Source organism: Panthera pardus, unplaced genomic scaffold, assembly GCF_024362965.1.
Source record: "Panthera pardus isolate Hobbes unplaced genomic scaffold, ASM2436296v1 HiC_scaffold_22, whole genome shotgun sequence".
NCBI classification, from domain to species: domain Eukaryota; kingdom Metazoa; phylum Chordata; class Mammalia; order Carnivora; family Felidae; genus Panthera; species Panthera pardus.
The window spans coordinates 66,767,686-66,794,437 of NW_026526788.1; the positions used below are offsets into that span (position 1 = coordinate 66,767,686).

General features: G+C 36.4%; 1 protein-coding gene across 8 annotated transcripts in view; it reads left to right on the forward strand.

Moving 5' to 3' along the window:
* ADD3 (adducin 3) overlaps positions 1-26,752 on the forward strand; it is a 123,672-nt gene that overhangs the window by 75,618 nt on the left and 21,302 nt on the right. For 7 of the 8 annotated variants that reach the window (XM_019459390.2, XM_019459392.2, XM_019459389.2 and 4 more), the window contains exon 2: positions 18,502-18,725. In XM_019459390.2, the coding sequence (XP_019314935.2) occupies positions 18,531-18,725 (195 nt within the window). In that variant the 5' untranslated portion in view covers positions 18,502-18,530. Of the gene's footprint in view, positions 1-18,501; positions 18,726-23,084; positions 23,139-26,752 lie in introns of those variants that run through there. The other variant, XM_053909907.1, reaches the window with a different exon arrangement.

Consider the following 26,752-nt stretch of genomic DNA (forward strand, 5'->3'; position numbering starts at 1 on the left):
GCTTTGTTTTGCATGTCACCCTAAAAAAAAAAAAAAAAAAAAAAACTTTTGGCTGGGCTTCAGAATGCATTTGACCATCAGTAACTGCTGGGCATAAAAGCCGTGACAGTTAAAAAGAACAAAGAAGAGAAAAATGTGTTAATAACGGTGATGAGCTTTCTGCAGGTTTACTCAGTTCCTGCCAAAAAAAAACGAGAATAAATTAAATAGTTTCATATACATCTTTCAGGTATGAAAAATGTCCACTTAAAGGCCCATTTTGAGTTTTGGAAGCCACACCAAGAAGCTGGTATAAAGAAAAAGCCTCAAACTCATTTCTCTCATGAAATGTCAAACCCTCTTATGAGATAAATCTCGTTCAATTTTGGATACTTGTATTTAAAATAATTTTATAACCACCTCACTTTATACGTGAAGAAAATCAGACCTTACCTTTCATTTCAATCTTCCTTTACTGTCTTAACCCAAAATTCTGTTTAACAGCAATTCTTAACAACTCTTGGGTATTTTATATTTTTCTTTTGACAGTTGTCATAAACTGGTTTCTACTCTCCGTTATCTTACCATGTAGTCATGTTTTAGTTCTTTCTGTGATTAAGCTGAAAAGTCCTTAAAGGCAGGACCTAGACCTGTGCCTTATATTTCCTTGTAGACTTTACCTAACAGCTGAGTTAGTGTTTGCTGATGGATTGGATCAGTAGTTTTTGTTTTTGTTTTTACTTTAAGATGACATTTTTGTACCATCACTTGTACCTAGTCTCAAAATCCAGGGGAAAATACAGATTTTTTTAAATTGTTCTTTTTATATCGTCATTCTTTTTGTGATTACTTTTCAGTCAGCTTAAGACATTTCATATTCAGGTCACAATATTCATTACCTCAACCATCTTGGGTAGCTGGCCATTCTGAACAAACCATGATTAGCCCAGTTTTCTAGGGTTGCTCTAAATTCTCTGCCCTAGTTTATTCTAAAAGAAGTAGAGAATGGGATATTATGATTCAATAGTCCTACTCACCTCACTCAGTTTAATAAACCTTTATTGTATAACTGTAAGCAGACAGTAAAGAAAGGAAAAAGATGTTGACCCAGTTACTGGGCTAGACAGACCTACTCAAATAATTTAAAGGCAACACAGACTCTGAAAAATTGTTTTGGGAGCAGTACTGGGGTGGGAGCTGAGGAAGGCTAATTCTTAATTCTGATGGAAGAGATTGGGAAAGCCATCATGGAAGGCGTTGACTTTTGAGTAAGACCTCAAAGTATGGATTAAGAGTTGAATGGATGGTGGCACTTGGTGATTCAGTCGGTTAAGTGTCCAATTTCACGTCAGGTGTGATCTTGCGGTTCATGAGTTTGAACCCCGCATCGGGCTATCTGCTCTCAACGTAGAACCCACTTTGGATCCTGTGTCCCCCTCTCTCTCTGCTTTTCTCTGTCTCTCTCTCTTTCTCAAAGATAAACATTAAAAAAAAAAAAAAAAAGTTGGATGGATGGAGACTAGAGGGGAAAACAGTCCTAGCATATAAGAAATAATGTGAGCAAAGCATTAATCAGGGAAGAGCCTTCTGTTTGGGAAAGTCCTCATTTTCCTCTAAGTCTGTGAGGGATAAACTTGGAAATCTTTTCCATCTTCCTTTCAGAGCCCGAATTTTAGAACTCCTCCCACCCCCCAGGCTGATTCCTAAGTATTTCTTAAAGATAGGAATCCAAGGTGGGTTTTTTTTTTTTTTTTTCCTTGAAGGAGGGACTAAGAAACTTGCAGAGTTTTTTAAGTTAATTTTTTAATGTTTATTTATTTTTAAGAGAGAGAGAGCTAGCTAGCAGGGGAGTGGCTGAGAGAGAGACACAGAATCCGAAGCAGGCTCCAGGCTCCGAGCTATTAGCACAGAGCTGGACACAAGGCTCGAACCCACAAACCATGAGATCATGACCTGAACCGAAGTCAGATGCTTAACTGACTGAGCCACCCAGGCACCCCAGAAAATTGTGTTTTTGGAAAATTACAGTAGGTAGCTTTGTGTTTCTCCGTTGTAACCATGAACCCTAAGGGTTATAGTGTCCATACTACCTTTTAGATGTTTAAAATAGACTCTTAAAAACTGAGAACAAACTGAGGGTTGATGGGGGGTGGGAGGGCGGGGTGGGTGGGTCATGGTCATTGAGGAGGGCACCTGTTGGGATGAGCACTGGGTGTTATATGGAAACCAATTTGACAATAAATTTCATATTTAAAAAAAACAAAACAAACACTTTCTGGCACTTTACAACTCTACAGAACCCTTCCTTGACAATAGAGATCGAAAGCAGAAACAAAATATTTAACAAACTCTGGAGAGCTACTTAAGTTGCTAAGCTCCATGAAGATTGCTTTTTATTTGACAATAAAGTACTTGATGTCGGCTTTAAGTCCAGCTAAATAGGCACTATAGAACTAAGCTGAGTCTGGTCTTTGTGAGCCTCAGAAAAACAAGAATCCTACTCCAAGCCTGAATTTAAAATATAACAAGCAACTTAAGTGGACCCTTCAGGCATGTGTGAGTACGCACAAAAAGCTGCATCATAAAGTTTATTCTCTCTAGTGAATTACGAGGAAAACTTGAAAAAGCAGCATTCTCATTACTTTAAAAAATGGTATAAATGGTTCCAAATTCTTATGAAAATACACCAAAAATGTGTTTTGTGTGTTGTTAACCCTGAATACTTACCTACAAACTACTTAAAATCAAGAAATGGGAGCTTGAGGTATCAGGTGACTTTTCTTTTTCTTAAAAGTTAACATTTAATGCATAGTAGCTTCTTTTTTAATGTTTATTTATTATGACAGAGAGAACATGCACACGTGAGCAGGGGAGGGGCAGGGAGAGAGAGAATCCCGAGCAGGCTCCACACAGCGCAGAGCTGGACACAGGGCTCAATCTCAAGAGCCATGAGATCTTGACCTGAGCCGAAATCAACAGCACGCTTAACCGACTGAGCCACCCAGGTGCTCCAATGCATAGTAGCTTCTGAAATTAGTTTATTGCCAAACCTTTAAAGGGATGTTTTACTGCAGTTTGTATTTTAAATCTTTTCTTAGGTCATATGATCTTTATATGTATACGTTCTATGTATCTGAGAACAGATAAGGTGGGTCTAGGTAATGTGAAAAGTCTCAAGTGAAATAAATTGAGGGACACATTGAGAAGTCACATTCTTTTGGGGACCTCTTTCATCATATGGAGAATTGAGGGGGTGGAATGAGATGTAATAATATTTTATGTCCTATTAAGCTCTAACACCTTTAAGTTTTAAAGATGCTATTTATTTTGGTTCTAATTAGGTAATATTAAGGAAGGGCAATATTTATTTCTTGGGACAGTTGTTATTTGGGTTTATAAATGTTTTGTTTCTCTGCTATCCTTACAAAGGTATTTTGCATCCTTTAAAAATCTGCATGTCTGTTCTCTTTGTTAAATTTTCCTCCATAAATTAAATGATGGATTCATTTAATGCTTCCTCTTTTTTCCTGAATTTGACATTAGACTTTTTAAGTCTTCTTTCAAATGTTCTTAGTTTTTATTAAGACGGAAGGTTTCAGCTGTGGGTTAGAGACTTACATCATTTTTCTCTTCCCATTGTCTCAATGTCAGAAAAGAATCTCCATCTCTTTTCTCATATATGAATTAGTTGTCATAAAATATCAAAAGGTATACATACATTTTCAAGGTTCTTATTCATATCAACTAAGCCTACCTTTCTAAAGTTTTATTTAAGTAGTCTCTACACCCGACATGGGGCTTGAGCTCACGACCCTGAGATCAAGAGCCACACACTCCTTCAACTGTGCCAGCTGGGTGCCCTTGACTTTTCAAGGCTAAATCTTACATTGTACTTGGTCAGAACCTAGACCTCTTTAAATGATAATAAACGTCCAAACAGTTCTAGATGAAATAATGGGGCATATATAATCTAGGTATTAGGATCCAAAGGACTCACCCACAACTACCTTTCCTTCCTAAAGCTTACAATTATAGTTGTAGTGGTATTACACTTGGTGGAAGATTAAACTTGGTGAATGACCAGGAATTTTGCTTATTTATTATTGACTTAATAATCTAATTCCTCGGTGTCAGGTCCTGTACCACCTGCTTTCATGTTCAGGTAAACTTTGTGGTAGGAAAAATCTATGAAAATATATATTTTGCCAAAGAATTCATATTAGAGGTAGGGACCTAGATATGGTGTTCATATAGGTGGTTCGCTTAGAGGTGGGGCCTGGGGTAAGAGAGGAGTTGGAAACATTTACCCAAGGATCTTAATGGGCATAAATTTGAAATGACTAAAAATTGTAAAACATCATTGGGGATTAAGGGGAGGGATGGAATCGTGAAAGGTAGAGACACAATACAGCACAGTAAGGGGTGCCTGGGTGGCTCAGTCAGTTAAGCATCCGACTTCAACTCAGGTTATGATCTCACAGTTTGTGGGTTCGAGTCCCACATCCGGCTCTGTGCTGACAGCCCAGAGCCTGAAGCCTGCTCTTGATTTTGTGTCTCCCTCCCTCTCTCTGTCCCTCCCCTGCCTGCACTCTGTCTCTTTCTCAAAAATGAATAAAAACATTAAAAATTTTTAAAAAACAAATAGCACAGTGGTTAAGAACGGAGGTTCTGGAGCCAGTCTCCTTGAATTCATATCTCCATATCGCCACTCACACATACTCTTGTGTGACCTTGGATAAGTAACTTCTCTCTGCTCTTAGTCTGTGAAATGAATATGGGAATAGCACCTACCTTTCTAGGGTTATTATGGGGATTAAAAGAGTTAAAACATGCTACATTCTTTTTTTTCTTTAATTTCTTTTAGTGTTTGTTTATTTTTGAGAGAGAGGGCGAGTGAGGGAGGGGCAGAGAGAGGAGTAGACACAGAATCCGAAGCAGGCTCCAGGCTCCAGGCTCCGAGTTGTCAGCACAGAGCCCGCTGTGGGGCTTGAACCTGTGAACGGTGAGATCATGACTGAAGCAAAGTCGGACACTTAACCGACTGAGCCGCCCAGATGCCCCAAAACAAGCTACGTTCTTAAAGCAAATTAGACATTAGATGGTCAAGAAATGTTGACTACTAGCCCTTACCCCTCTCTTTGCGTAAAAACATTTTCATCAAAAATGGCATTTTTGAAAATTCTGATGTAATTTGCTTAATGAAAATACACACAAGCTAAGTTACTAAAAAGGATAGTGTGAGGGATGGAGTTGGAGTGGCGAACATGCCTGACAAGGATTTGGAATCTAGGCGGATCCTTGAGAACAGGGCAGAACCCTAGCAACAGACAGTGGGAAAGAACCCAGGTGTGTGGACTGTCGATTCAACAGTAGATGCCAAACCCTGGCACGTAGGCAGAGCATAGGGGCAGGGTGTTTTGATAATTGAGAGAAGGCTAGATGGGGAATCAATACCAGTGACCTCTGCATGGCATCAGAAATCCCCTATGAGCCAAGATGTGAGCTATCAGGTGACCTCAGGGAACGAGAGAAAACAGAGGGTCTAAGACGGAGACCTGGGGTAGCAACTTTAGGTCCAATTTTGAAAATATTTGGAGTTACCTGACAGAAACGAGAAAGAGTTATAGGCTGCCTTTTATAGTGAGTAGAGGGCTGAGAGAGTTTGAAAAGTATTGCTCAAGTGAAAGTCAAACAACAGAGCGGAAGCAGCAGCAGCAAGATTATACTTGATGAGCTGCTTAACTAGTTTCTTACGGATTTTCGTAATCCTAGGGATCCAGAGCCTATGGCACGATGCCGAATCTGCAGGTTAGGGGTCAGTGGTCCCTCATGTGGGGAGATGGGCAGAAGCACAGCATGTATGTAGGCATGGCAAGAAACATGCTAATCCGAACAAGTGCTTTTTAAGTCCGTCTTTGGTTAAATGAAAAAAAAAAAAAATTCCATCAAACTGTAATCTTTTATAGTTTGATAACTGTGTTAATACTGTTTCGTATTACGCATTCATTGTGAATCTTTTTTTTTTTTTTTTTTTTTTTTTTTACAAAGAAATTTCTGTTCAGCTTCTGAGGTGACAAAAACATTCATACGTTCTTGGCTTCAGATTTTCTTGGAAACATTGTTTCTCAGTCTGAAATTGCAGTTTGCAGAAGTCATGCCGCTGGCTGTGAAGATAACTGCCTCGCCCTTAACTTATATCGAATGTCATTCGTGTTGCTGTTTTGATTTCTGTTATTTCTAAGGAGATAACTTTGATTCTGCAAAGGTGTCTGGCTATCTGTCCACATTGTTGCGATGGTCAATTGTCTCCTTAAAATCGGTATTATCAAGATGGAAATTCCTTTGGAACAGCGTATTTGTTTTCTAGAACTACCATAACAAAGTACCACAAAATGAGTGGCTGAAAACAACAAAAATGTATTCTCTTACAGTTCTTGAGTCCAGAAGTCCAAACTCAGTGTGTCAGCAAGGTTGGTTTCTTCTGGGGGCTCTGAGGGAAAACCTGTCATGTGCTTCTCCTATCTTTTGGTGCTGGCAGGTGTCTCAAGCTTGTACAGCATACTTTTAACCTCTGCCTCCATCATCTAGCTTTTTTCCCTGTGTCTCCTCTGTCTCCTCTGTGTCTGTGTCCACATCTCTCTCACTTTTGTAAAGACGTTAGTCCTTGGGTTTAGGGCCTGCCCTAATCCAGTATGACTTCATCTTAATTTGATTACAAATTAAGGCCCTATTTTCAAGTCAAGTCACATTCTGAAGTAATGATGTGAATTTGGGGGGACACCTTCAACCCAGTACAGTATGTAAAGTTGATCTTTAGATCTAAAGGATGGTTCATTTGAGAAAAGTTAGTTTTGGGGCACCTGGGTGACTTGGTTGAGCGTCCAGCTTCGGCTCATGTCATGATCTTGTGGTTCGTGAGTCTGAGCCCCACATTGGGCTCACTGCTGTCAGTACAGATCCCACTTGGAATCCTCTGTCCCCCTCTCTCTGCCTATCCCCTGCTTGTGTGCGCACACGCTCTCTCTCAGGGGGAAAAAAAAAGCTTTAAAAAGAAGAAAAGAAAAATCTAGTTTCACAAAATAGATTTTTTTCTTTTTTTACAAAAGCAGTTTCTGACATTGATGAACATCTCTTTTCATGGACTGCCATAACAATTATCAGATTTCTAAAATGGCAAGTTATGACCAAATATTTTTGAAAGTGATTTTCAAGTACTATTACCTATGCTTAATAAATTTCATTTTCGTGGCTCACTAGTAGACTTTCCGTAGAAGGAAAACAGATGGAGTTGTGATGATCTTGAAATCCTCCTTACTAGCCAAAATCTGAAGGTAGGAACTCCTTCAAATCAGACTTCCTTGCAGTGACAATGTATTGAGTTACCCACAGCTTTTGGATTGACTTTTGCAGCTGTATTTTATATGTTATAATCATAAAAGCCAAAATTCTTTAGTTGGGATGCCTGAAATAGTAGATCAGGATGAACTCTTGGGACTTATGCATACCCTGTATTCTTTAACTGTTTATATATATTTTTTGCCTTCAGTTTTTAAAATAAAGAACTTTGCCTTTTGTGTGTGTGCCTTCCAGGCCCCCTCCTATTTCTCACTGGTCACTGTGGCTCCATTAGGAATGGACCATTAGAAGTATTGTCCACAGTAACAAATCAGTTTTCTAGACTAGACTTTTGGGTGATTGTTTTGCAAACTCAACTCATTTTTTTCTTAATTTTTTAAAAATGTTTATTTACTTTTGAGAGAAAGAGAGGCGTGAGAAGGGAGACACAGAATCTGAAGCAGGCTTCAGGCTCTGAGCTGTCAGCACAGAAGCCGACGCAGGGCTCGAACTCACAGACCATGAGGTCATGACCTGAGCTGAAGTCGGATGCTTAACCGACTGACCCAGCCAGGCACCCCAAACTCAACTCATTTTTAATAATGAGTTTTGTAGGATTGTTTGCATTTCTTCAGAATGAAGAACTAGAATTTCTTGAGTTCAGAATCCTTGAGAAATAAGTAGATGTAAGATTGGAATTTGAGGGAGTTAAGTTTTCCATATTACTTGTATTCTGATATTCACTTTGGAAAGTTTCCTGAGGTTTCTAGATAGATGTACAGTATTAGGTAAGAGTAAATTTGACTTCAGACATTGTCTCAAGAAAATGTCAAAAGCAAGGGCTTTAAATTTTTCGAGCTCAGTGCTGCACAAATAAATACACTTCAGTTTATGAAGTATGTGAGAGTTGATGTTTCTTAAAAAAAAAAAAAAAAAAAGAAAGAAAGAAAGAAAAGAAACTTTTTGCCCAGAAGGACTACCATACAGTAAGAGCCAAACATTTAAGGTATCTCCAGAAATTGAGAGCAATGAATCTTTTTTTTAAAAAAAATCACAATCTTCAGTGATTCCACTTTTTAAAACCTCTCGTTCATCATGAGCTGTCAAGTTCTGGATAGTTTCCTAGATCACAGTTTTAAAAATTTCACTGATACCAGGAGACTCATAACAGAAACTTAAATGTCTGAGAGGTACATTCGAGTAATCAATCCACTAGTCTCTGTCAACTTTGTCTTAGGAGAAGAAAAAAATCCTTTTGTTTTTTTCCCCCAATCATTTCCAAAAGCTCCATGTTAAAGACAAACGATGACGGAGGGAATATATACAGAACATTCATCAAGTTTCGTAGAAAAGAGAGTAAAGGCACTAAGGCCATGTGTTTTTGGATTTTGCAAAATATTTGAGGGATCACCTCTCTGTGATTGATTGTTTTACTTACCATTTTATAAGGCCATATATTTATTTATTTAAAAATCAGTTTCGGGTGCCTGGGTGGCTCAGTCAGTTCAGCGACTGACTCTTCATTTCAGCTCAGGTCATGATCTCACGGTTGTGAGATCAAGCCCCACGTCGGGGCTCCATGCTAGGCATGGAGCCTGCTTAAGATGCTCTCGCTCTCCCCCCCCCCCCGCCCTTTCTCTCAAAAATTTGTTTCAATAAAAATTTTAAAAAGTCAGTTTCATATTTGCTTTTCCAAATAATTGATGTTGGGTACAATCTGAACTAAATCTAGATAATGGTTGAGTTTAGACTTTAAGACAATACACTTCGTCTGAACTTTTCATATATATTTTCACATTTGTAACCCTGCCTCTTGCATGGCCGTTACATTTGGTAAATTTGATCTATTTATAATGAAAGATTTTTTTTTCTCACCCTGCCAATGTCTAAGCAAGTAACTGCCCCTCTTTTCCCCAATCCCAGCCTTTCAATATGGGAGCCTTGTTCACTGTTCCTTGCAACAGGTAATATTGATCAATAAAATATTCTTCATCAAGTATTGGTACTTTAGTGAGAAAGAGGTTAGATTCATCCTTTGCTTTGTCCAGTGGTTGAATACTTTTAGTCTTTGGCTCACTCTGCTGAATTTTGACCTAGCACCCTGCTTAGAATTTTCACACTTCTCTTCACCTAGATGTCGTCAAAGTTTAAACATAACTTTAAAACATAACTACCTGTGCAGTTGTACCAGCACAGGATGTATTTTTCATGTTTGCTAAAATAATTTATCTTAATTAGTGTATTATTTTTCTTTATAAAACACAGTTTGAAACCGTAACATTCTCAAAACTGTGCCCTCCAATTGATAGTTTTCTTTTATCTGTGTGTGTGTGGGGGCGGGGGGGGGGGTTGTTTTTTGTTAATAAACACTGAGCCAGCTATCAAATTCCATTAAGGACACTTAGCAACATGATGGGTTGTTGTTAACCATTACCAGTTTATTTTGTTGTTTGTTGTTTTCATTGACTTTTTAAGTTTCAATTTTAACTAAGGCTTAGATTAATAGTATTTTTTTACTAATCAGTTGTCGATTCATTGTTTTCTGACTTACATTAAAGTTTAGAATTTATAGTTGTATTTTAAAGTATACTCAACAGAAGTCATTTGAAAAGATTCTGGCAATAGGCCAGAGAGAGTTAAGTTTCTACATTTATACCAATTTGATAGTCATACGAGACTTTACTACTTTCAGACCATTTATCATTTCTGTTTTGATGGTAAATATTGTGATCCTATAATGTATTTTCAGGCACCACAGTAAGGAAAGGCTGTAATCAAGGTTGTAATAGCTGTATATACTTCTAGGAAATGACAGTATTTTGAGTCATTCCATCTTTTTTTTTTTTTTTTTTTTTTTTTGGTCAACTCTTTCATACCTACTAAGATCTGTAACCATAAATAATTACATACTTGGTAAAGAACAATTGGTAATCTGAGGCAAATTATTAAACCTCAAAGTTCTTATCTGTAAAGTGGGTATATTGCCAGGATAATCTGTTTTTGGAAGTTAATTTATTTCATTATAAATAGTCAAAGGCCCTCAACTCTTTCAAAATTGATGCTAAATTAATTAACTGTAGGGGTGAAAGTGTAAACTTGAACAACATTTATTGTTAGTTACCCAGGGCACAACCAGTGTCATTTTGATAACCTCCAAGTAAGACATAGTATTCATCTGTTAGGTTAACAGTTAGAAGTTCCAAAATATTGATCAATGCCCATGTGGCAGTGTCTTCATATGAATTTGAGCCAGTTTAAGGGCCTTTCCTCTGCATTTTGTTCCTTTTTGTTTGGAACTCAAAATTGTGTTGAATGTTCCATGATATTTTATGGTACCATTCATCTTTGCCTATCTCATGAAGATACTTGATCAGCATAGCTTCTGATACTCCTTGTCTTTATGCATCTTATGTATCTGGCTTCCAAAATACTGATAGAGAAGACCAAGATACAGGGTGACAAATTATGAGGAAGCAATATTGTATCGTGGAAAGAGCTCTGGACTAGGAGAATGTAGATCACCCTGGTGATGCTTAGTGTATGCTCTTGGGCACATCTCTTTATGAAGACTTCTTTCATTAGTTATCTAATCTCGAAAACAAGAGCTTTGGACCAGATATCCTTTTAATTTGGCTTCAAAACCTTCAAAGAATTAAGTGAAAGGCACTTCTTTGACTTATTGGTGTTATATGTTGGTGGATACATCTTAATCTTTAAAAGTCTAGTTATTTATAGAAAAGGTGTTCCTCGTGTATTTAAGCAGATTACCACTAAACAACTGGACAGTTTGTACATCTGCTTTTCTGCACATGCTAGATGGACATCATACATTTCAGTCTGTTCACAAGCACTAAAATTTTTAGCCCTTACTTATAGCCTGTTCCTCACAGTCAATGGTGTTTATAAAACGCCTGCATAAAATGTATGTGATAGGCCTGTTTTTCTCCATACATTTCACTGAAAGAGTAGATTTTGACCATGAACAATCTGTGAATGGCTTGGTAGTGCTAATATATATCATTATTATGATTTTATAGTAATATCTAATACTTGAGCATTGTAGCTTTAGAAAAATCACTCAACACTTCTGAGTATAGTTTCCTCGCATCTGTAAAATGTGATCCTTGAATCTCATCTGAAATATTCCAAGAGAACTCTCATAGAGTCAATAGCCATTATAGCAATAAGACCCTAGTGCTTTGTGGGATAATTAAATCTTCCATTGGGGCACTTAGAAAATGTCATCTGTATTACTTGCTGCTATTCAGTGCCCATTGTTGGTTTTTTTTTTTTTTTTTCTTTTTTTTTTTCTTGACTTTTATCTATGTGTAGTTTGGTTTTTCCAAGTCTGTTGATTTTCATGTCAGTTGTATGTAAAATCTTGGCTAGCAGTTGAAAGTAAGTAGTTCATGCCTTTTAGAATTTAAAATGAAGAAAACTTCACTGGTTGATCTGAGGATGTGGCTTGTTATAGTTTGTGCAGGGTCCAAGTTGTTTTCTAAAACTGTAAACACCTTCCCAATTTTACAGTAAATTTCATTAAGAAAAACTCTAACTCCATAAACCAGTGTGTGTTGTTGTTGCTGCTATTGTTTTAACCAAATATGCTGCCTTGAAATCTTGGCATATCTTTGATTTTTGTTTTAAATATGGAACAATAGGCCTGGTACTTGAAAGTACAGCCATCTTTTTTGCTTATGTTCTAGAGAAAGCTGTTAAAACTGCCAAGAATTAAGTTTGGAAAGACTTTTTATAATAATTTTTCATAAGATTGTTTTGACCATTCCCAGCCTAGAACTAATACAAACCAGATTGCTTTGGGAGGAGTTGTGATACAGTAAAATAATTCAAGTCAGCCACCACTTATGGAGTCCCCTGCCATTGTGAGGACTACAAACATAAGCAAAGAGATCTGGAAAATTGAACTAGAAGTAGCTAAGAGTCAAGAAAAAGTGAAAAACAAATGGACATTGAGTAATATAGATGGCATTTTCTAAGTGCCCAAATGGAGGACAATTTAATTATCACCCAAATCACTAGGATCTTACTGCCATTTTTTTTAATACCAAAGAATCATTTCCGACTCCCTCCCATCTCTAGCGTATATTCATTTCCTCCCTCCCCGTCTCAAATACACACACGCACTTCTTTTCCTTGTGTTTCCCATTTGACCATAACTTAGAGTTTCTGGAGTAGTGTTTTTCAAACGGTGGGTCATAACCCATTAGTAGAACAAGAATCTATTTGACCAATTTTTTAATGAAAAAGATTAAAATAGAAAATACCAGAATGTACTACATAGAGAAAGTATCACAAATTTATTTCAGCTAAATATCTCATGTATTTGTATGTGATTACAATATAAAATGTATTTTTTATTGTGGATTGCCATTTTTAGAGTTTGAAATCCATCATTCTAGAGTATTTCATCTATTTGTGCCTTAAACCTAAATTTCTTTAAATATACATGTTGGGTGGTTACTGCATAGATATTTAGATAAGATTTTTTAAACTGGAATTTTTGTTTAGGCCTGATACCTTGTTTCTAATCTGCACAGCCAGAGGAAAACCCATAGTGTTGACAATGTTTTATGATGTTACTTTTTAAAAAAATCTGTTTTTCTGCATCATTTTGAATTAAAAGAATCCTCTTAGAAGACCAATATTTTTCCCCTAATAGAGTTCGTACTGGTTTCTATTGCTCCGAAGTACTAGAAAGCATGCCTGTGTATGTGCAACATTAAAAATAGGATTGATTTAGGGATGCCTAGGTGGGTCACTTGGTTGAATGTCCAACTTTGGCTCAGGTCGTGACCTCACGATTCATGGGTTTGGGCCCCACGTTGGGCTTGCTGTTGTCAGCATAGAGCCTGCTTCGGATCCTCTGTCCCTCCCCTCTCTCTCTCTGCCCCTCCTGCGTGGTCTCTCTCTCTCTCTCAAAAATAAATAAATATAAACAAATAAAGGATTGGTTGATTAAAACCACAGTTAGATGTCACTTTACACCTGTCAGAATGACTAAAGTCAAACAAACCCACAAAAAATAACAAGTGTTAGTGAGGAAGGGGGGAAAATTGTGCATTGTTGTCTCGTGCATTGTGTCTCGTGCATTGTTGGTGGAATGCAAACTGATGCAGCCAGTGTGGAAAACAGTATGGAGGTTCCTCAAAAAATTAAAAATAGAATGTAGGGAGAGATTCTAGTTTTTCTTAATCCTGAACAACTAAACTAAGCATAAATATTTCTGCTTCTAGGGGATATGGGAAACAATTCAGTTCCAGGGCTCCTTCTCTTTAAAATTAACCAACCCTATTTTTTTTTTTTTTAATTCAAGTGTAGTTAACATACAATGTTGTATTAGTTTCAAGTGTACAATATGATTCAACAGTTCTATACATTTGTTCATCAAGATAACTGTACTCTTTGGGGTGCCTGGGTGGCTCAGTCTGTTAAGCGTCTGACTCTTGATTTCGGCTCAGGTGATGATCTCATGGTTTGTGAGTTCAGGCCCCGCGTTGGGCTCTGCTCTGACAGCGTGGAGCCTATTGGGATTCTCTCTCTCCCTCTCTCTGCCTCTCCCTTGTTCGTACTCTCCCTCTCTAAATAAATAAACATTAAAAAAAAATTTTTTTAAGAGAAGTAAATAATGTATGTAAAGTTCAGTGGCTAGCACATAGTAAGAGCTCAGTAACTGATAGTTGTGGTTTTTTTTTTTTAATTTCTTGAGTGTAGTTGACACAATGTTACATTAGTTTCAGGTGTACAGTATAATAATTCAACTCTATATATGGCTTAGTATTCATAACAGCTAGAGATTTTCTAACAATTACAAGTTGTTTCTTTAGTAATGGGTCATCATAGCATTTAAAAGAAGCTATCAGCTTCTCTCTAACGATTAACAATAGCTATTCTAAGGTCATACAGCAGTTGATGGAAATGCAAAGACTTGAAACCTGGTCTCTATCCTCAGTCCAGTACTCTGCACCATTCTGCTTTTTGCTTGAAAGAATTACAAGAAATTTTTAGAATGTAATTAAAAGTTTTTTAGTCTAATAACCAGCTAAAGTTCTAGAATATTTTAACCATATTCAAGTGAAAATAACTTCATAGAGAACAATCATATTTAAACCGATCTGACCACAACACAATTTTTTTAAAGTTCCATAACAAAGCCAACAGTTGAAATATTTCATTTGTTGTGTCTTCTGGCTTACAAAGACTAGTGCTGCTGAAATCTGAACGCTATCCATTAACTACTTTTTTACAGTATTTTGTCTGTCGGGGCTTCATATTCTAACTGTTCTTTTTACTTGAGTAAACTGTTACGTAACTAGATTTTAAGTACTCCTTAAAATTCCTTTGTGTTAGCAATAAACTGTTTTAAGGAGCTCAGATGGACCTATTATAAATAGCTTCTAAGAGTACGAGGTTCCAAAGATTGGTTACACTTCTGGACTACTGATAAAAAACCCATTGGATATGGAAAAAGAAGTTTCTTAGAGTTGGTGCTCTGTTGCACCACATTTTTGGGTAATAGCAAGGTGATGAGAAATACTATGTTTGTAAGCCAAGCTAATAACAGTACCGCAAAACCTAATTTCTGAAGAATATCACATGACCAGAGTCATTCTATTAATAGTGGATGTTGTAACAAAACAAAACAAAAAAAACCTAGCCCCTTTATCCTGTGAAGGCTCCATTTATTTGATCATCTCATATTCATTGTTCATTGCATGTTTTCTCTCAATTTTTAAATTAATGATTTAGGACCTGGAAGACTCACTTATATAAAAGCTCATTTTTACATTTTCTTTCCTGATTAGTTGCTTTCTAGTCACAAAATCAGATTTTCACTAAAGTGATATGACATAAAGTGACTTAATCCTATTTCATGAATTTTTTGTGTAGTACACGAAAGTAATTCAAACTTCTAGAATGTTGTAGAGTGATGTTGTCAAATAGAAGCTAACAAAGTTTTAACATGTTTTACAAAAATTATTGTTAACAAACTAGTTTAAATTTTTTTAACTTTGTAATTTAACTTTATTTTTTTATTTTTTAAAATTTACATCCAAATTAGTATATAGTAGTTTACATTTCTCAGACCAGAATTAATACAAGATTTTTTTACTTTATTTATTTATTAAAATTTAATTCCAGTAGAGTTAACATATATTCAACAGTTCTATATTAGTACTCATCAAGATAAGTGTACTCTCATCCTTTTCACCTATTTCACCCATCCCCCAACCAACCTCCCTTCTGGTGACCATCTGTTCTCTATATTTAAGAGTCTCTTTTTTGGTTTGTCTCTCTCTTTTTTTTTTTTTTTTTTTTCCTTTGTTCATTTGTTTTCTTTCTTAAATTCCACATATGAGTGAAATCATATGATATTTGTCTTTCTCTCACCGGCTTATTTCATTTAGCATTATACTTTCTAGTTGCATTCATGTTGTTGCAGGTGTGTGTGTGTGTGTGTGTGTGTGTGTGTGTGTGTGTGTGTGTGTGAGAGACATCTTTACCCATTCATCTTTTGATGAACAACACTTAAGCTGCTTCTATAATTTGGCTATTGTAAATAATGCTGCAATAAACATAGGGGTACACATATTCCTTCAAGTTGATGTTTTCACATTCTTAGAGTAAATACCCAGTAGTAGTGTAATTACTGGATCAATGGGTAGTTCTGTTTTCAATTTTTTGAGGAACCTCCATACTGTCTTCCACAGTGGCTGCACCAGTTTGCATTCCCACCAACACTGCACAAGGGTTCCTTTTTCTCCACATCCTCGCCAACGCTTGTCTTTTGAGTTTTTTATTTTAGCCATTCTGACAGGTGTGATGTGATATCTCATTGTAGTTTCTATTTGCATTTCCCTGATGATGAGTGATGTTGAGCATCTTTTCATGTGTCTGTTGGCCATCTGGATGTTTTCTTTGAAGAAATGTCTGTTCAGCATGTCTTCTGCCTATTTTTACTTGGGTTATTGGGGTTTTGGGGTGTTGAGATCTGTAAGTTCTTCATATATTTTGGATACTAACACTTTATCAAATATGTCATTTGCAAATATCTTCTCCCATTCAGTAGGTTGTCTTTTATTTTTTGTAGGTTCTTTTGCTGTGCAGAAACTTTTTATTTTGATGTAATTCCAATAGTTTATTTTTGCTTTTGTTTCTCTTGCCTCAGGAGACATATTTAGAAAGATGTTGTTACAGCCGATGTCAGAAAAATTACTGCCTGTGCCCTCTTCTGGATTTTTATGGTTTTAGGTCTGACATTTAGGTCCTCTATGCATTTGAGTTTATTTTTGTGTATGGTGTAAGAAAATGGTCCAGTTTCATTCTTGTGCATGTCGCTACCCAGTTTTCCCAATACCATTTGTTGAAGAGACTCTTTCTAATTGCATATTATTGCCTCCTTTGTTAAAGATTAATTGACCTGACCATTAAATTGCAAGTTTATTTCTGGGCTTTCTGCTCTTTTCCATTGATCTATGTGTTTATTTTTGTGTCAGTACCATACTGTTTTTATTACTACAGCTTTATGTTATCACTTGAAGTCTGGGAATTGTGATGCCTTGTTTTGTTTAACTTTTCAGAATTGCTTTGACTATTTGGAGTCTTTTGTGGTTCCATACAAATTTTAAGATTGTTTGTTCTAGTTCTGTGGAAAATGCAGTTGGTGTTTTGATAGAGATTGCACTAAACCTATAGATTACCTTAGGTCATATGGGCATTTTAACAATATTTGTTCTTCCAATCTATGAGCAGGATGTCTTTCCATTGCTTTGTGTCGTTTTCAATTTCTTTCATTAGTATGTTATAGTTTTCAGAGGTTTCTCACCTTTTTGGTTAAGTTTATTCCAAGGCATCTTATTATTTCTCGTACAATTGTGAAGGTAGTTGTTTTCTTAATGTTCTGCTGCTTCATTATTAGTGTATAGAAATGCAACAGATTTCTGTACATTGACTTTGTATCCTGTGACCTTACTCAATTCTTTTTATCAGTTCTAGTAGTTTTTTTTGGTGGAGTCTTTAGGGTTTTCTTTATATAGTGTCATGTCATCTGGTGCAAGAATTTTTAATGTCTTATAATTAGTTTGCTTGGTCTAAGTTGCACCAAGGTAACTTTAGAGATTAATTCTATCAGAGAAGACTATTATTAGAGACAAATATAGTAATCTCCCTGGTTGTTACTGTGTTTTAAAGATGAGACCAGATATCTCTGGTCTTTATTAGAGATATAGATCCCTAAGAGGAAAGTGGCCTTGACTCTCTCCCTCCTGGATCTATCTAGAAAAGTGTGATTATCCTGATAATTAAGTGAATCAGGTATTCTTATGGTTTCTGAATAACTTTTTGCTGTTTCTTACCTGGATTTGTAGCACTATGTGCTGAAGTTATTTAGTCTGGCAACCTGAATAATTCCTACATTTCCTCTAGGAATCATTTGAAAAACTTATAGCTGTGTTTCTCTCATGTTAATAAATTACATTCACTATAAAATGTAGTGGTCATTAAGTATGGCCAAAGTTTGGTCTAAAATTAAAAAAAAAAGTGTGAATAAGAGAAAAGAGAAGCTCTAGTGACAGTACTCACTAATTGTGGAAATTTTGCTATTATAGATGTGATTTTTTTTTTTCTATCACTTCTCGGCCTTTTGGCTAAGATCAAATGTAGATGTGATTTTTTTTTAAGCTTTATTTATTTTTGAGGGAGAGAGAGAAAACGAGCACGAGCTGGAGAGGGGCAGAGAGACAGAATCCAAAGCGGGCCCAGTTTCTGAACTGAACCTGCCCAACACAGGGCTCAAACGGTGAGATCGTGACCTGAGCGGAAGTCAGACGCTTAACCCACTGAGCCACCCAGGCAATCCTAGATGTGATATCTTACTTTGGAGATTTTGATAGTTGCTCCCTCTAAAAATTCAGTTAGCAGTTGATGACATAATTGAACCACAAGTTTTCTTTACTTCTGAAACTATCAATTTCCAATTTAGCATTATAATCAAAGATATTTTTACTTTAATAAGAAATTGTTCTAATATTTTTTGAGAAGCTACTTTTTAAAGAAAGCTGCCACTGTTAGCCTCTGGGCAAAAAAAAAAAAGTTCTGTTTGACCTCCATAAAATCTGAATTTAATAATGAACTTATCATGAATGTCCTCCTTTGTGTTTATTAATGCAGGTAACAAAGGAAGTCCTTCGACTTGAAGCATGAGTTCAGATGCCAGCCAAGGTGTGGTCACTACTCCTCCTCCCCCCAGCATGCCTCACAAAGAGAGATATTTTGACCGCATCAATGAGAATGACCCAGAATACATTCGGGAGAGGAACATGTCTCCTGATCTACGGCAAGACTTCAACATGATGGAGCAGAGGAAACGAGTTACTCAGATCTTGCAAAGTCCTGTGAGTTGAAATAATCAGAAGGCTATAATTTTTCTTCTCCCTGGAGACCTTGATACAGGGAGGTAGGAGGTACCTTAAAGTACGCTCACAATAGATGGGTGAAGGCAGAGTGACTACTAGTTGCCCCCAGGCTTTCAGAGGTAAAATGAACACCTCATTTACAGATTTAATTTGCAAAGCTTTAATAACAAACTAGTGTTGTCTTGGTGGTGTAAGTTTTCTTTGTGTGATTTCTGAGTGTAACGCTTCATTAAAGGAGGACAAAAGACGGGGCCGAGCTAGGATTCCCAACTCAGAGTGAGTATCTGTGTAAAAAAGAAAGGCATGACTGAATTGTCAAGAGCCAAGAAACATATTTCCTTTCTTTGTGCACCCTGACACTCAGAGCAACAGAGGAAGACTTCAAGCTTCTGCGGTGATGTGTGATCTGGCAGCCTAATGTGACATACACCTAATGCAGGGACACATAGATGCACACGTACCAAACTAACTACACTAAAAGTGGATTATAAACTGAAGCTGAAAATTTTGTCTGCACAGTAATATTCAGACTTTGTAAATCACATTAAAGTGATTTGTTAGTTTTCTTACAAGCCCTTAGTGGAATTGCAACGGTCACATATCAGTGATGGAAAATGAGAGAGAATACCTTGATTTAACATGCAAAATGAATTAGTAACTTTATGCATAATGAAGATCACAGACCCCTTAAGGTAGAGTTCAGCAAACATAGACACATGAGGCCCGTGTTAGGGTTCATTAGGCTTCCAACTTAGGTACTAAGTTAAGCACTAAGGCATAGAACTGCCTAAGGTGGCCCTGGTAAATCATTTTTGTTGTGCCCTTGAAGGACACATTAATTATTTGGATCAAAATAGATATATTTCCTCTTCTAAAGAAACTCACTCCACTTTTGAGGGCTAACTTATTAACCAAATGATTACAGTAACAGATAGTGTAAAGTAACAGAGAATGAGATGAAGTTCAGGTTTTGTTCAAAGTTGTTAAATATTGAGATTTCTCTGGGAAGTGTTCCAAAGAGGACCAGTTTTAACTGTAAAGTTTAAAAGTAAAAAGTACTGAGCTGCATTTCTATGCCAGGGTTTTCGTTTTAATTTCCCCATTAAATAAAGACAGCATAACTTCGAGTAGATCTAATTTTTTTATACCTAAAAAAATTTCCATTTGTAAATTGGCTGGAATTACCAATTGTATTTATGCCTTAGGGAACTTAATGAAATAATGGGAAAAGCAAGGCATATAGATTGTTATTTCCATCTTCACATAGCAAGAATGGTAATTTTCAGCCCAGAGAGGAACAAAGAAGATTTAAAAGAATTGTGGTTTGACCATTTTTTTCCCTAGATCTTTGCTAGTGAATTTAAAATCTCATTTGTGAAAGACTTAGAAAAGACATAAATTTTGTCTTCCTGCCGTGTTTTGGGGCAGTGGTTTTCAAATTTCTTTTAATACAACAAACCTTTCAACAAAGAAATGATCCCGGGCGACCTGCATTAGTATCCATTGCTAAATAACAAACTACCCCAAAATTTAGCAACTTAAAACAGCAAGCTTTTATTACCTCATTGTTTCTATGGGTGAGGAATTCAGGAGCAGCTTAGTTAAGTGTTTCTGGCTCAAGGTCTCTCACAAAGTTGCAGTCAAGACATCATCCATGGCTACTGTCACCTGAAGACCTGACTGGCCTGCAGATTTCTGCCCTTGAGATGGGTCACCATCTTTTCCCAGTGGAAAAGCCACATGGCTGTTGGCCAAGGACCACAGTTCCTTGCCATGTGGACCTTTACCTGAGACTGTTTGAATGTTCTCCTCCAGAGCAAGTATCTGGGAGAGAACCAAGAGGAGTCTGCAGTGCATTTTATGACCTAATCTCAGGCCTTAAACACCCATCACTTCCACCATATCTATAGTTAGAAGTGAGTCACTAAGTTCAGCTCATACAGGAGCTGAAGAAGGAGAGAGGAATTAAGATCCACCTTTTGAAGGGAGACTTGTCCCCTCTCTGACCACAATTTAGTTGAAAAGCATTGAAGTCTGCCACAATTTATTTACCTTGCTCCCACATGCAAAATGCACTCACTGTCTCCTAACACTCCTGCAAAAGCTTCAGCTCATTATAATATTTGCTTGAATCCAGAATCTCATCATCTAATTCTGGTCCAGCTACAGATGGTGCCCCTCAGGTGTGACTCCTTAAGTACAGGTCCTCTCAATCTGTACACCTGAGAACTAAAGAACTAAATCTGCCCCCTGCCCACACACAAACACACACACAGCCAGTGGTAGGGCAAGCAAAGATAACTGCTACTGAACATTCCTGTTCTAAAAGGGGGGAGTTAGGGGTACAGAGGAATAACTGGTTCATAGCAGGTGTGAAATCCATCTGGGCAAATGTTTAGAAGTTCCCTTAATGAAGACGTAGTCCTACTTTCCAGGGGTGACTCTCGCTAGTGGCTCTGCCTTCTGGGCTTTTGGTTCCACCCTCTGAGTCGTCTTTCCTTTTCCTTGAAAGTTAGCCTGTGTTTGTTCTTTTCTCAGCCTTCTTCCTTCTTGTAGAGGTTTTGAGGTTCAAAGACCTCTTCTTTTGGAACTACCTTTGTTCCTTCAGGCCCAAGCTTGCAGTGTTTCTGCAAATATAATTCTCTTAAAACCTGTGTGGGTCTCCTGTGAATATTGGAGTTCACTCTTTTCGACAAAACCCATAACCACTAATGATCAAATCAAAGATATGACTAATTTCTTGTTTGTAAGAAACAAGTTTGTAAGCCTTCTATTTAAAATGCTGAGTTTATTTGGGAAGAAAGGAAAATAGGGAAACTAATAAAAGCAAAGTATAATACTTGTTTTTATTAAGCCCCTTATTAGCACCTATTATGGGCACTATTATGTATCAAATCCTATTTAATCCTCAGAACAACTCAAACAAAAAAGTATTAATATCCCTAGTTTACAGATGAATAAACTGAAAGTTAGAGGTGTTAAATAACTTGCTAAAGTTTTTACAAGTTTAGTTAAACTGTGGGCTCTGAATGTAAACTCCAAAACTCAGAATTAACCAGTAGGTTGTACCACTGAAAGCATTCAATAACAATGAAAAAATTCCACCCATATATTGTTTTATTCATCTTCGAATTCTGTTGTTCAGGTTCATTTAACCCAACATAGGAAGAGTTTCCAATCACAAGACATTTTGGTGTCTGTAAATTTGTTTGACAAACACAGTACCTTATTGCCTTGAGCTGAGAAAATAAGAAAAAAGAATGTTTCATCTTGACTCCCAAGTATTACTTCTAGGAATTTCATGATCTTTCGTAATGTGTGTGTGTGTGTGTATGTGTGTGTGTGTGTGTGTACTACTATATATATCTATATATAGATATATAGATATATATAGATATACTTTACACACACATACACATATATATATATTTTTTAGTATATTGTAATGTGTATGTATATTTAAACCTAATAAAGTGTTTGTCTTAGAAATCAAGTGCTGGTGAGTAAACAGGGTTTAGCTAGAGATCTTGTTAATGCAGCAGGGAGAATCTACAAGTTTTCTTTAACCAGTACACCCCTCATATATATGCCTATGGAAACCCTAGATTATCATTAACCCCCTTATCTCAGAATGAGGTGTCTAAGGCAAACTGTTGGAATTAAATGATGTTTCATCAAAGTTAAAGATGCATAGAAGTTGAAAAATTAACAGTACATTGTGCATAGTATATATTTAGTAAAATTCTATGTACATCGATGGATGGATATATGAATAGCTGGGTGGGCTTTGAGTCATTAAACTCTTGCAGGTTGTCCATCAAGCTCCTGTTGAACTTAACAGCTTAATGTGGAAAACAGTTGGTGGGTTTCAGAAAAAGAATGAATGTTCTCAAACCTCACCACTAGGGAAAGCTATTTAATCTGGTTGACAGAAATGTGCAATGCTACTCTGAAAGATAGAACAACAGGAACTTATAGGTAGTGATAGCTCAGGCATGTGACACACTAACATTTCTTAATAACAGGGCAATATGTAATGCTACAAGCTACTTCAAATATAGGAGTAACTTCAAAGCCATATATATTTCAGAATATCACTATAAGGCCTAAAATGTTAACAGCGCACCTAGTTGGTCAGAATCACCGTCATTTATCTGGTCACGTTAGAAGCTTAAGATAAAGGTGTTCTTTATTAATTTTGTTTGCATTTTTATTACATACTAGCTTCAAGAAAAGAGAGTATTCTAACCTTTAGCTTCATATTAATTAAGACTTAGGTAGAGGATAAAGACCATCCAGAAGAAAATTTGGTTTATTTCTTTTTTCTCCTTTCAACAGGACCAGTGGTAATCTATTTCCAAATGAATACATTTCTTAATGGAGAAATTCTAAGTAAGTTTGTTATGCTCCTAATCCCACTTTGGGAGAGATCTAATAACATAATTGTAGGGTGCCTTGGGAGCAGCAAGTCTGTAATCTTTTTTTTTTCTTTTTGCTCCAATTTTTCTCTCTAGTAATTATTATGAGGTAGAACATCCAGGTGTGAATATTTAAAATCAATCTCTGATATTTATCAGTATTCCATTACATAATGTCCATAAATTAAACATTACTTATAAATCAACCTATGTAATTTTCTTTTCTTTTTGTTTTTGTTTTTTTTTTTTTCCCCTAGCCTTAACTGAAATAATTCAATCAGGTTATTTTCTTTTATCAAATTGGTCCTCTTTTCTGTGATTTACAATACCTTCCATTCAATATCACTTTCTCCTGAAAACTCTGATTTTAGATACAGAAACTAGGATCTGATACTTCAAGGTAATTCTGCCTTTGGTTTTTAGTATACATGAATATGTGTGTACTTAAAGTATAATCTTACCTATATGAATCTCAGGTCTCCAAATCTTTCTTGTTTTTATAATCATGTTTATTTTTATCCATACTTTATGAATTCAGAATTTATAGAATTGCTGTGTCAGTATTGACAGACAATGCATAAAATAAAAGGGTATGAGATTCAGATAAGGCTTTTAAGGCATGCTTTTTCTAATTCAAACATTTTGATTTTCATCTAGTGATTTTTTACTTTTTTTTTTTTTTTTTTTTTTTTTAAATCATACTCTTTTGGATGTGTGTTAATCAGAGAGCTGTCCAAAATATAATACTCTGGGGACCAAACAAGTTTTCAAGTAGGATTTTGTTTGAGTTGAAGAATTAAATGACTTTCCAAAACTTTATAATGTTCAGTGAAGATTCATTTCTTATTTTTAAAAAATAGATGAATTTCTCCCATTCTATGATGGACAGACCTAATTACACAAGAGGAATTTCTCATTCAAATAATGGACTTTTTTTTTTTAATGTTTACTGATTTTGAGGAAGGGGGGAGGGGCAGAGAGAGAGGTAGAGAGAGAATCCCAAGCAGGCTCTGGGGCTGTCAGCACAGAGCCCGATGCAGGGCTCTGTCCCACGAACTTTGAGATCATGATCTGAGCTGAAATCAAGAGTCAGATGCTTAACCAATTGAGTTACCTAGGCGCCCCTCAAGTAACAAACTTTCAAGACTTTTTTAGATCTTCAGATTCTAATGCTAAAAACCTGTGAAATGGATTTTACTATCATTAACTCAATTAAGATTAAGATCAGATTCTTTACTTTCTTTCCTTATATTCTAGGAAAGGAAAACACTCTCACTATTTTATTAATTGAGCACTGAACTAGACACTCAGGGAGACTCCAGGAATGTGAAAGACAACAGCTTCAACCATCAGATATCATAGTGTGGTAGAGTGGGAAAAGTAAACCACAGACCTATGATAGGTATCCTAAGAATAGTAAAGGCAAATGTTAAAAGAATTAGAGTTGGGTGGGAAGAGAAGAAAATGGAGATCCCACCTAATTGGGGTGATTAAAGGAGAGACTTCAGGAAGATCACATTTAAGACAAGTGTTAGATAAAGGGTAAGAACTGATTAGGTAGAGGAACAGCAGAAACCAGCATTTCCCTTTGATGAAACAGAGTGCACAGGGATAGAAAAGTACGGTGTGATCATAGAGTGATGCGCAAACCTCATAGGCTAAATCAGAGCACAAGGTAGTAACGGTAGGTACACCCAAAAAGTTGCATGATGAATTATAGAGATCCTGGAGTACCAGACTGCTTGACCTATAAGGAGTCAGCCTATTTTCTCATCATTTCCAGTTCTGATCTGTTTATAACAAATGTTTTGATATGTACATATATATGCACACAGTGCTTGCTTTGCATCTGGGTTCGCCACCACCTATTAGCTGCGTGGCCTAGGAAACTCACTTAACTTGAGCTTCAGTTTCCTTGTTGGTAAAATGGACCTCATGGAGTTGTTGTGACAATTAAATGAAATAACATAAAAGCAAGTTGTGCAGAGCCTAGCCCATAGTAGGCAAGCATTTTTGTGAAAATTGTATACATGACTTATATACAGTATTGCTGATTTAAAGCACTTTATGGCAACACTTTGAAGATTATATAATTATAATTCTTTAGACCGTATTTTGGGTTTTAAAGGTCTCAGAGAATCTGTCCTCCTGATGGCAGTCAGGTTTATTATGTTCACGGATTCATGCATTCAAGGTGCAACAACTCCCACTACTTCCTCTTCTCTGCTCTTCTATCTCTAAGATGGAAGACACGGTTTATGCTGTGGTTTGTGCATGTGTTGTTTGTCTTTTACCCTGACTCTTCTCTGGTGGACGCTCTAGGGAATTGTTGGTTTAATCTGACTTCAGAAGCCAAGCATGTGACCTTGCTGCCCTGTGTATAAGTTAGTTTTTCATTCTGCTTTGATGGAAAAATTTCCAGCTGTAAGAGGGCAAGTATTTTGGTACTTGAGGACCATCATAATCTGCTGCTATGTAATTTTTTTGCTATTTCAGTACAACCTAATGCCCTAATCTAGCCTAAGAGGTTTACTCTGTATTTCTGATCACAACATGCCTGCTGCCTTATTAGTTGTATTTGGTTTCAGTGATACAACCCATCTCCCATAAAATTACAGAAAGATCCTGTGCCCACCTGAGAGTTACAGATTTCAACCTTTACTCCATTTACTTGTTAGCTGTGCAGCCTTGAGCAAATCACTGCCTATCTCAGGACTTTGTTGTGAGATTCAAATGAATAACTATAAAGGGTTATTTTATTAACATTGGATTTCAGAATATGGTTAACTGTCATCGTAAAGATAAATAAAGTTTTTATTCTTTGAATACAGTATTTTAAAGCTTAACATGTTTATAGATAAATTTTTAAAACCAGCTGAAATTTTATCATTAATTTTTATACTGTCTTACGACTGAGGTAATTATCTGAATAATACTCCAAATATATTTGAAACATTAAAAATGAGTTATAAATGTTCATGACCAAAAACATTAAATCTTTTGTAATAGAAGATTTCTTATCCGCTGAAGCTCTTTCAACTATATAAAAACGTTAGGGCAATTTCACTTACTTTGAAAATTATTTTCCTGCACTTTGTGGAAACTAAATTCATATTTTTCTCTGAATTGATTTTAGAAGGGCTTACACATCCCCTTATGATACCATGGATCATCCCAAAGCTTTAGGATTGTGCCCACCGTATTGTGGGATGTATGGAAGTGGTAAAAGCATTTTCACTAGTGAAAATAGCATTTGACCTGAGTTCTTGCCTTTAACATTCACTGCCTTGGACAAATTTTTCAACCTTTCTTATTTAGCTTTTTCATCCCACTCAGCAGAAACGTCTCATCAGCTCATAAATAGTTGTGATTCTCTTGAGCAACTGGTTGGTTTTTAATCTTAAAGCCATTATAAATCATACTGAGCAGATTATCTTAATTAATTCATGTTGGCTTAGGCCAACTGTAGCAAATGCCTACAGTTTTATAACATGCACTTTGTATCTTAATCTCATTGCTGGCTCTCACTAACCTCCTTATACTAATTTCTTCTCTTTAGCTTAATTTATCTAACCTGTATTTATTTTT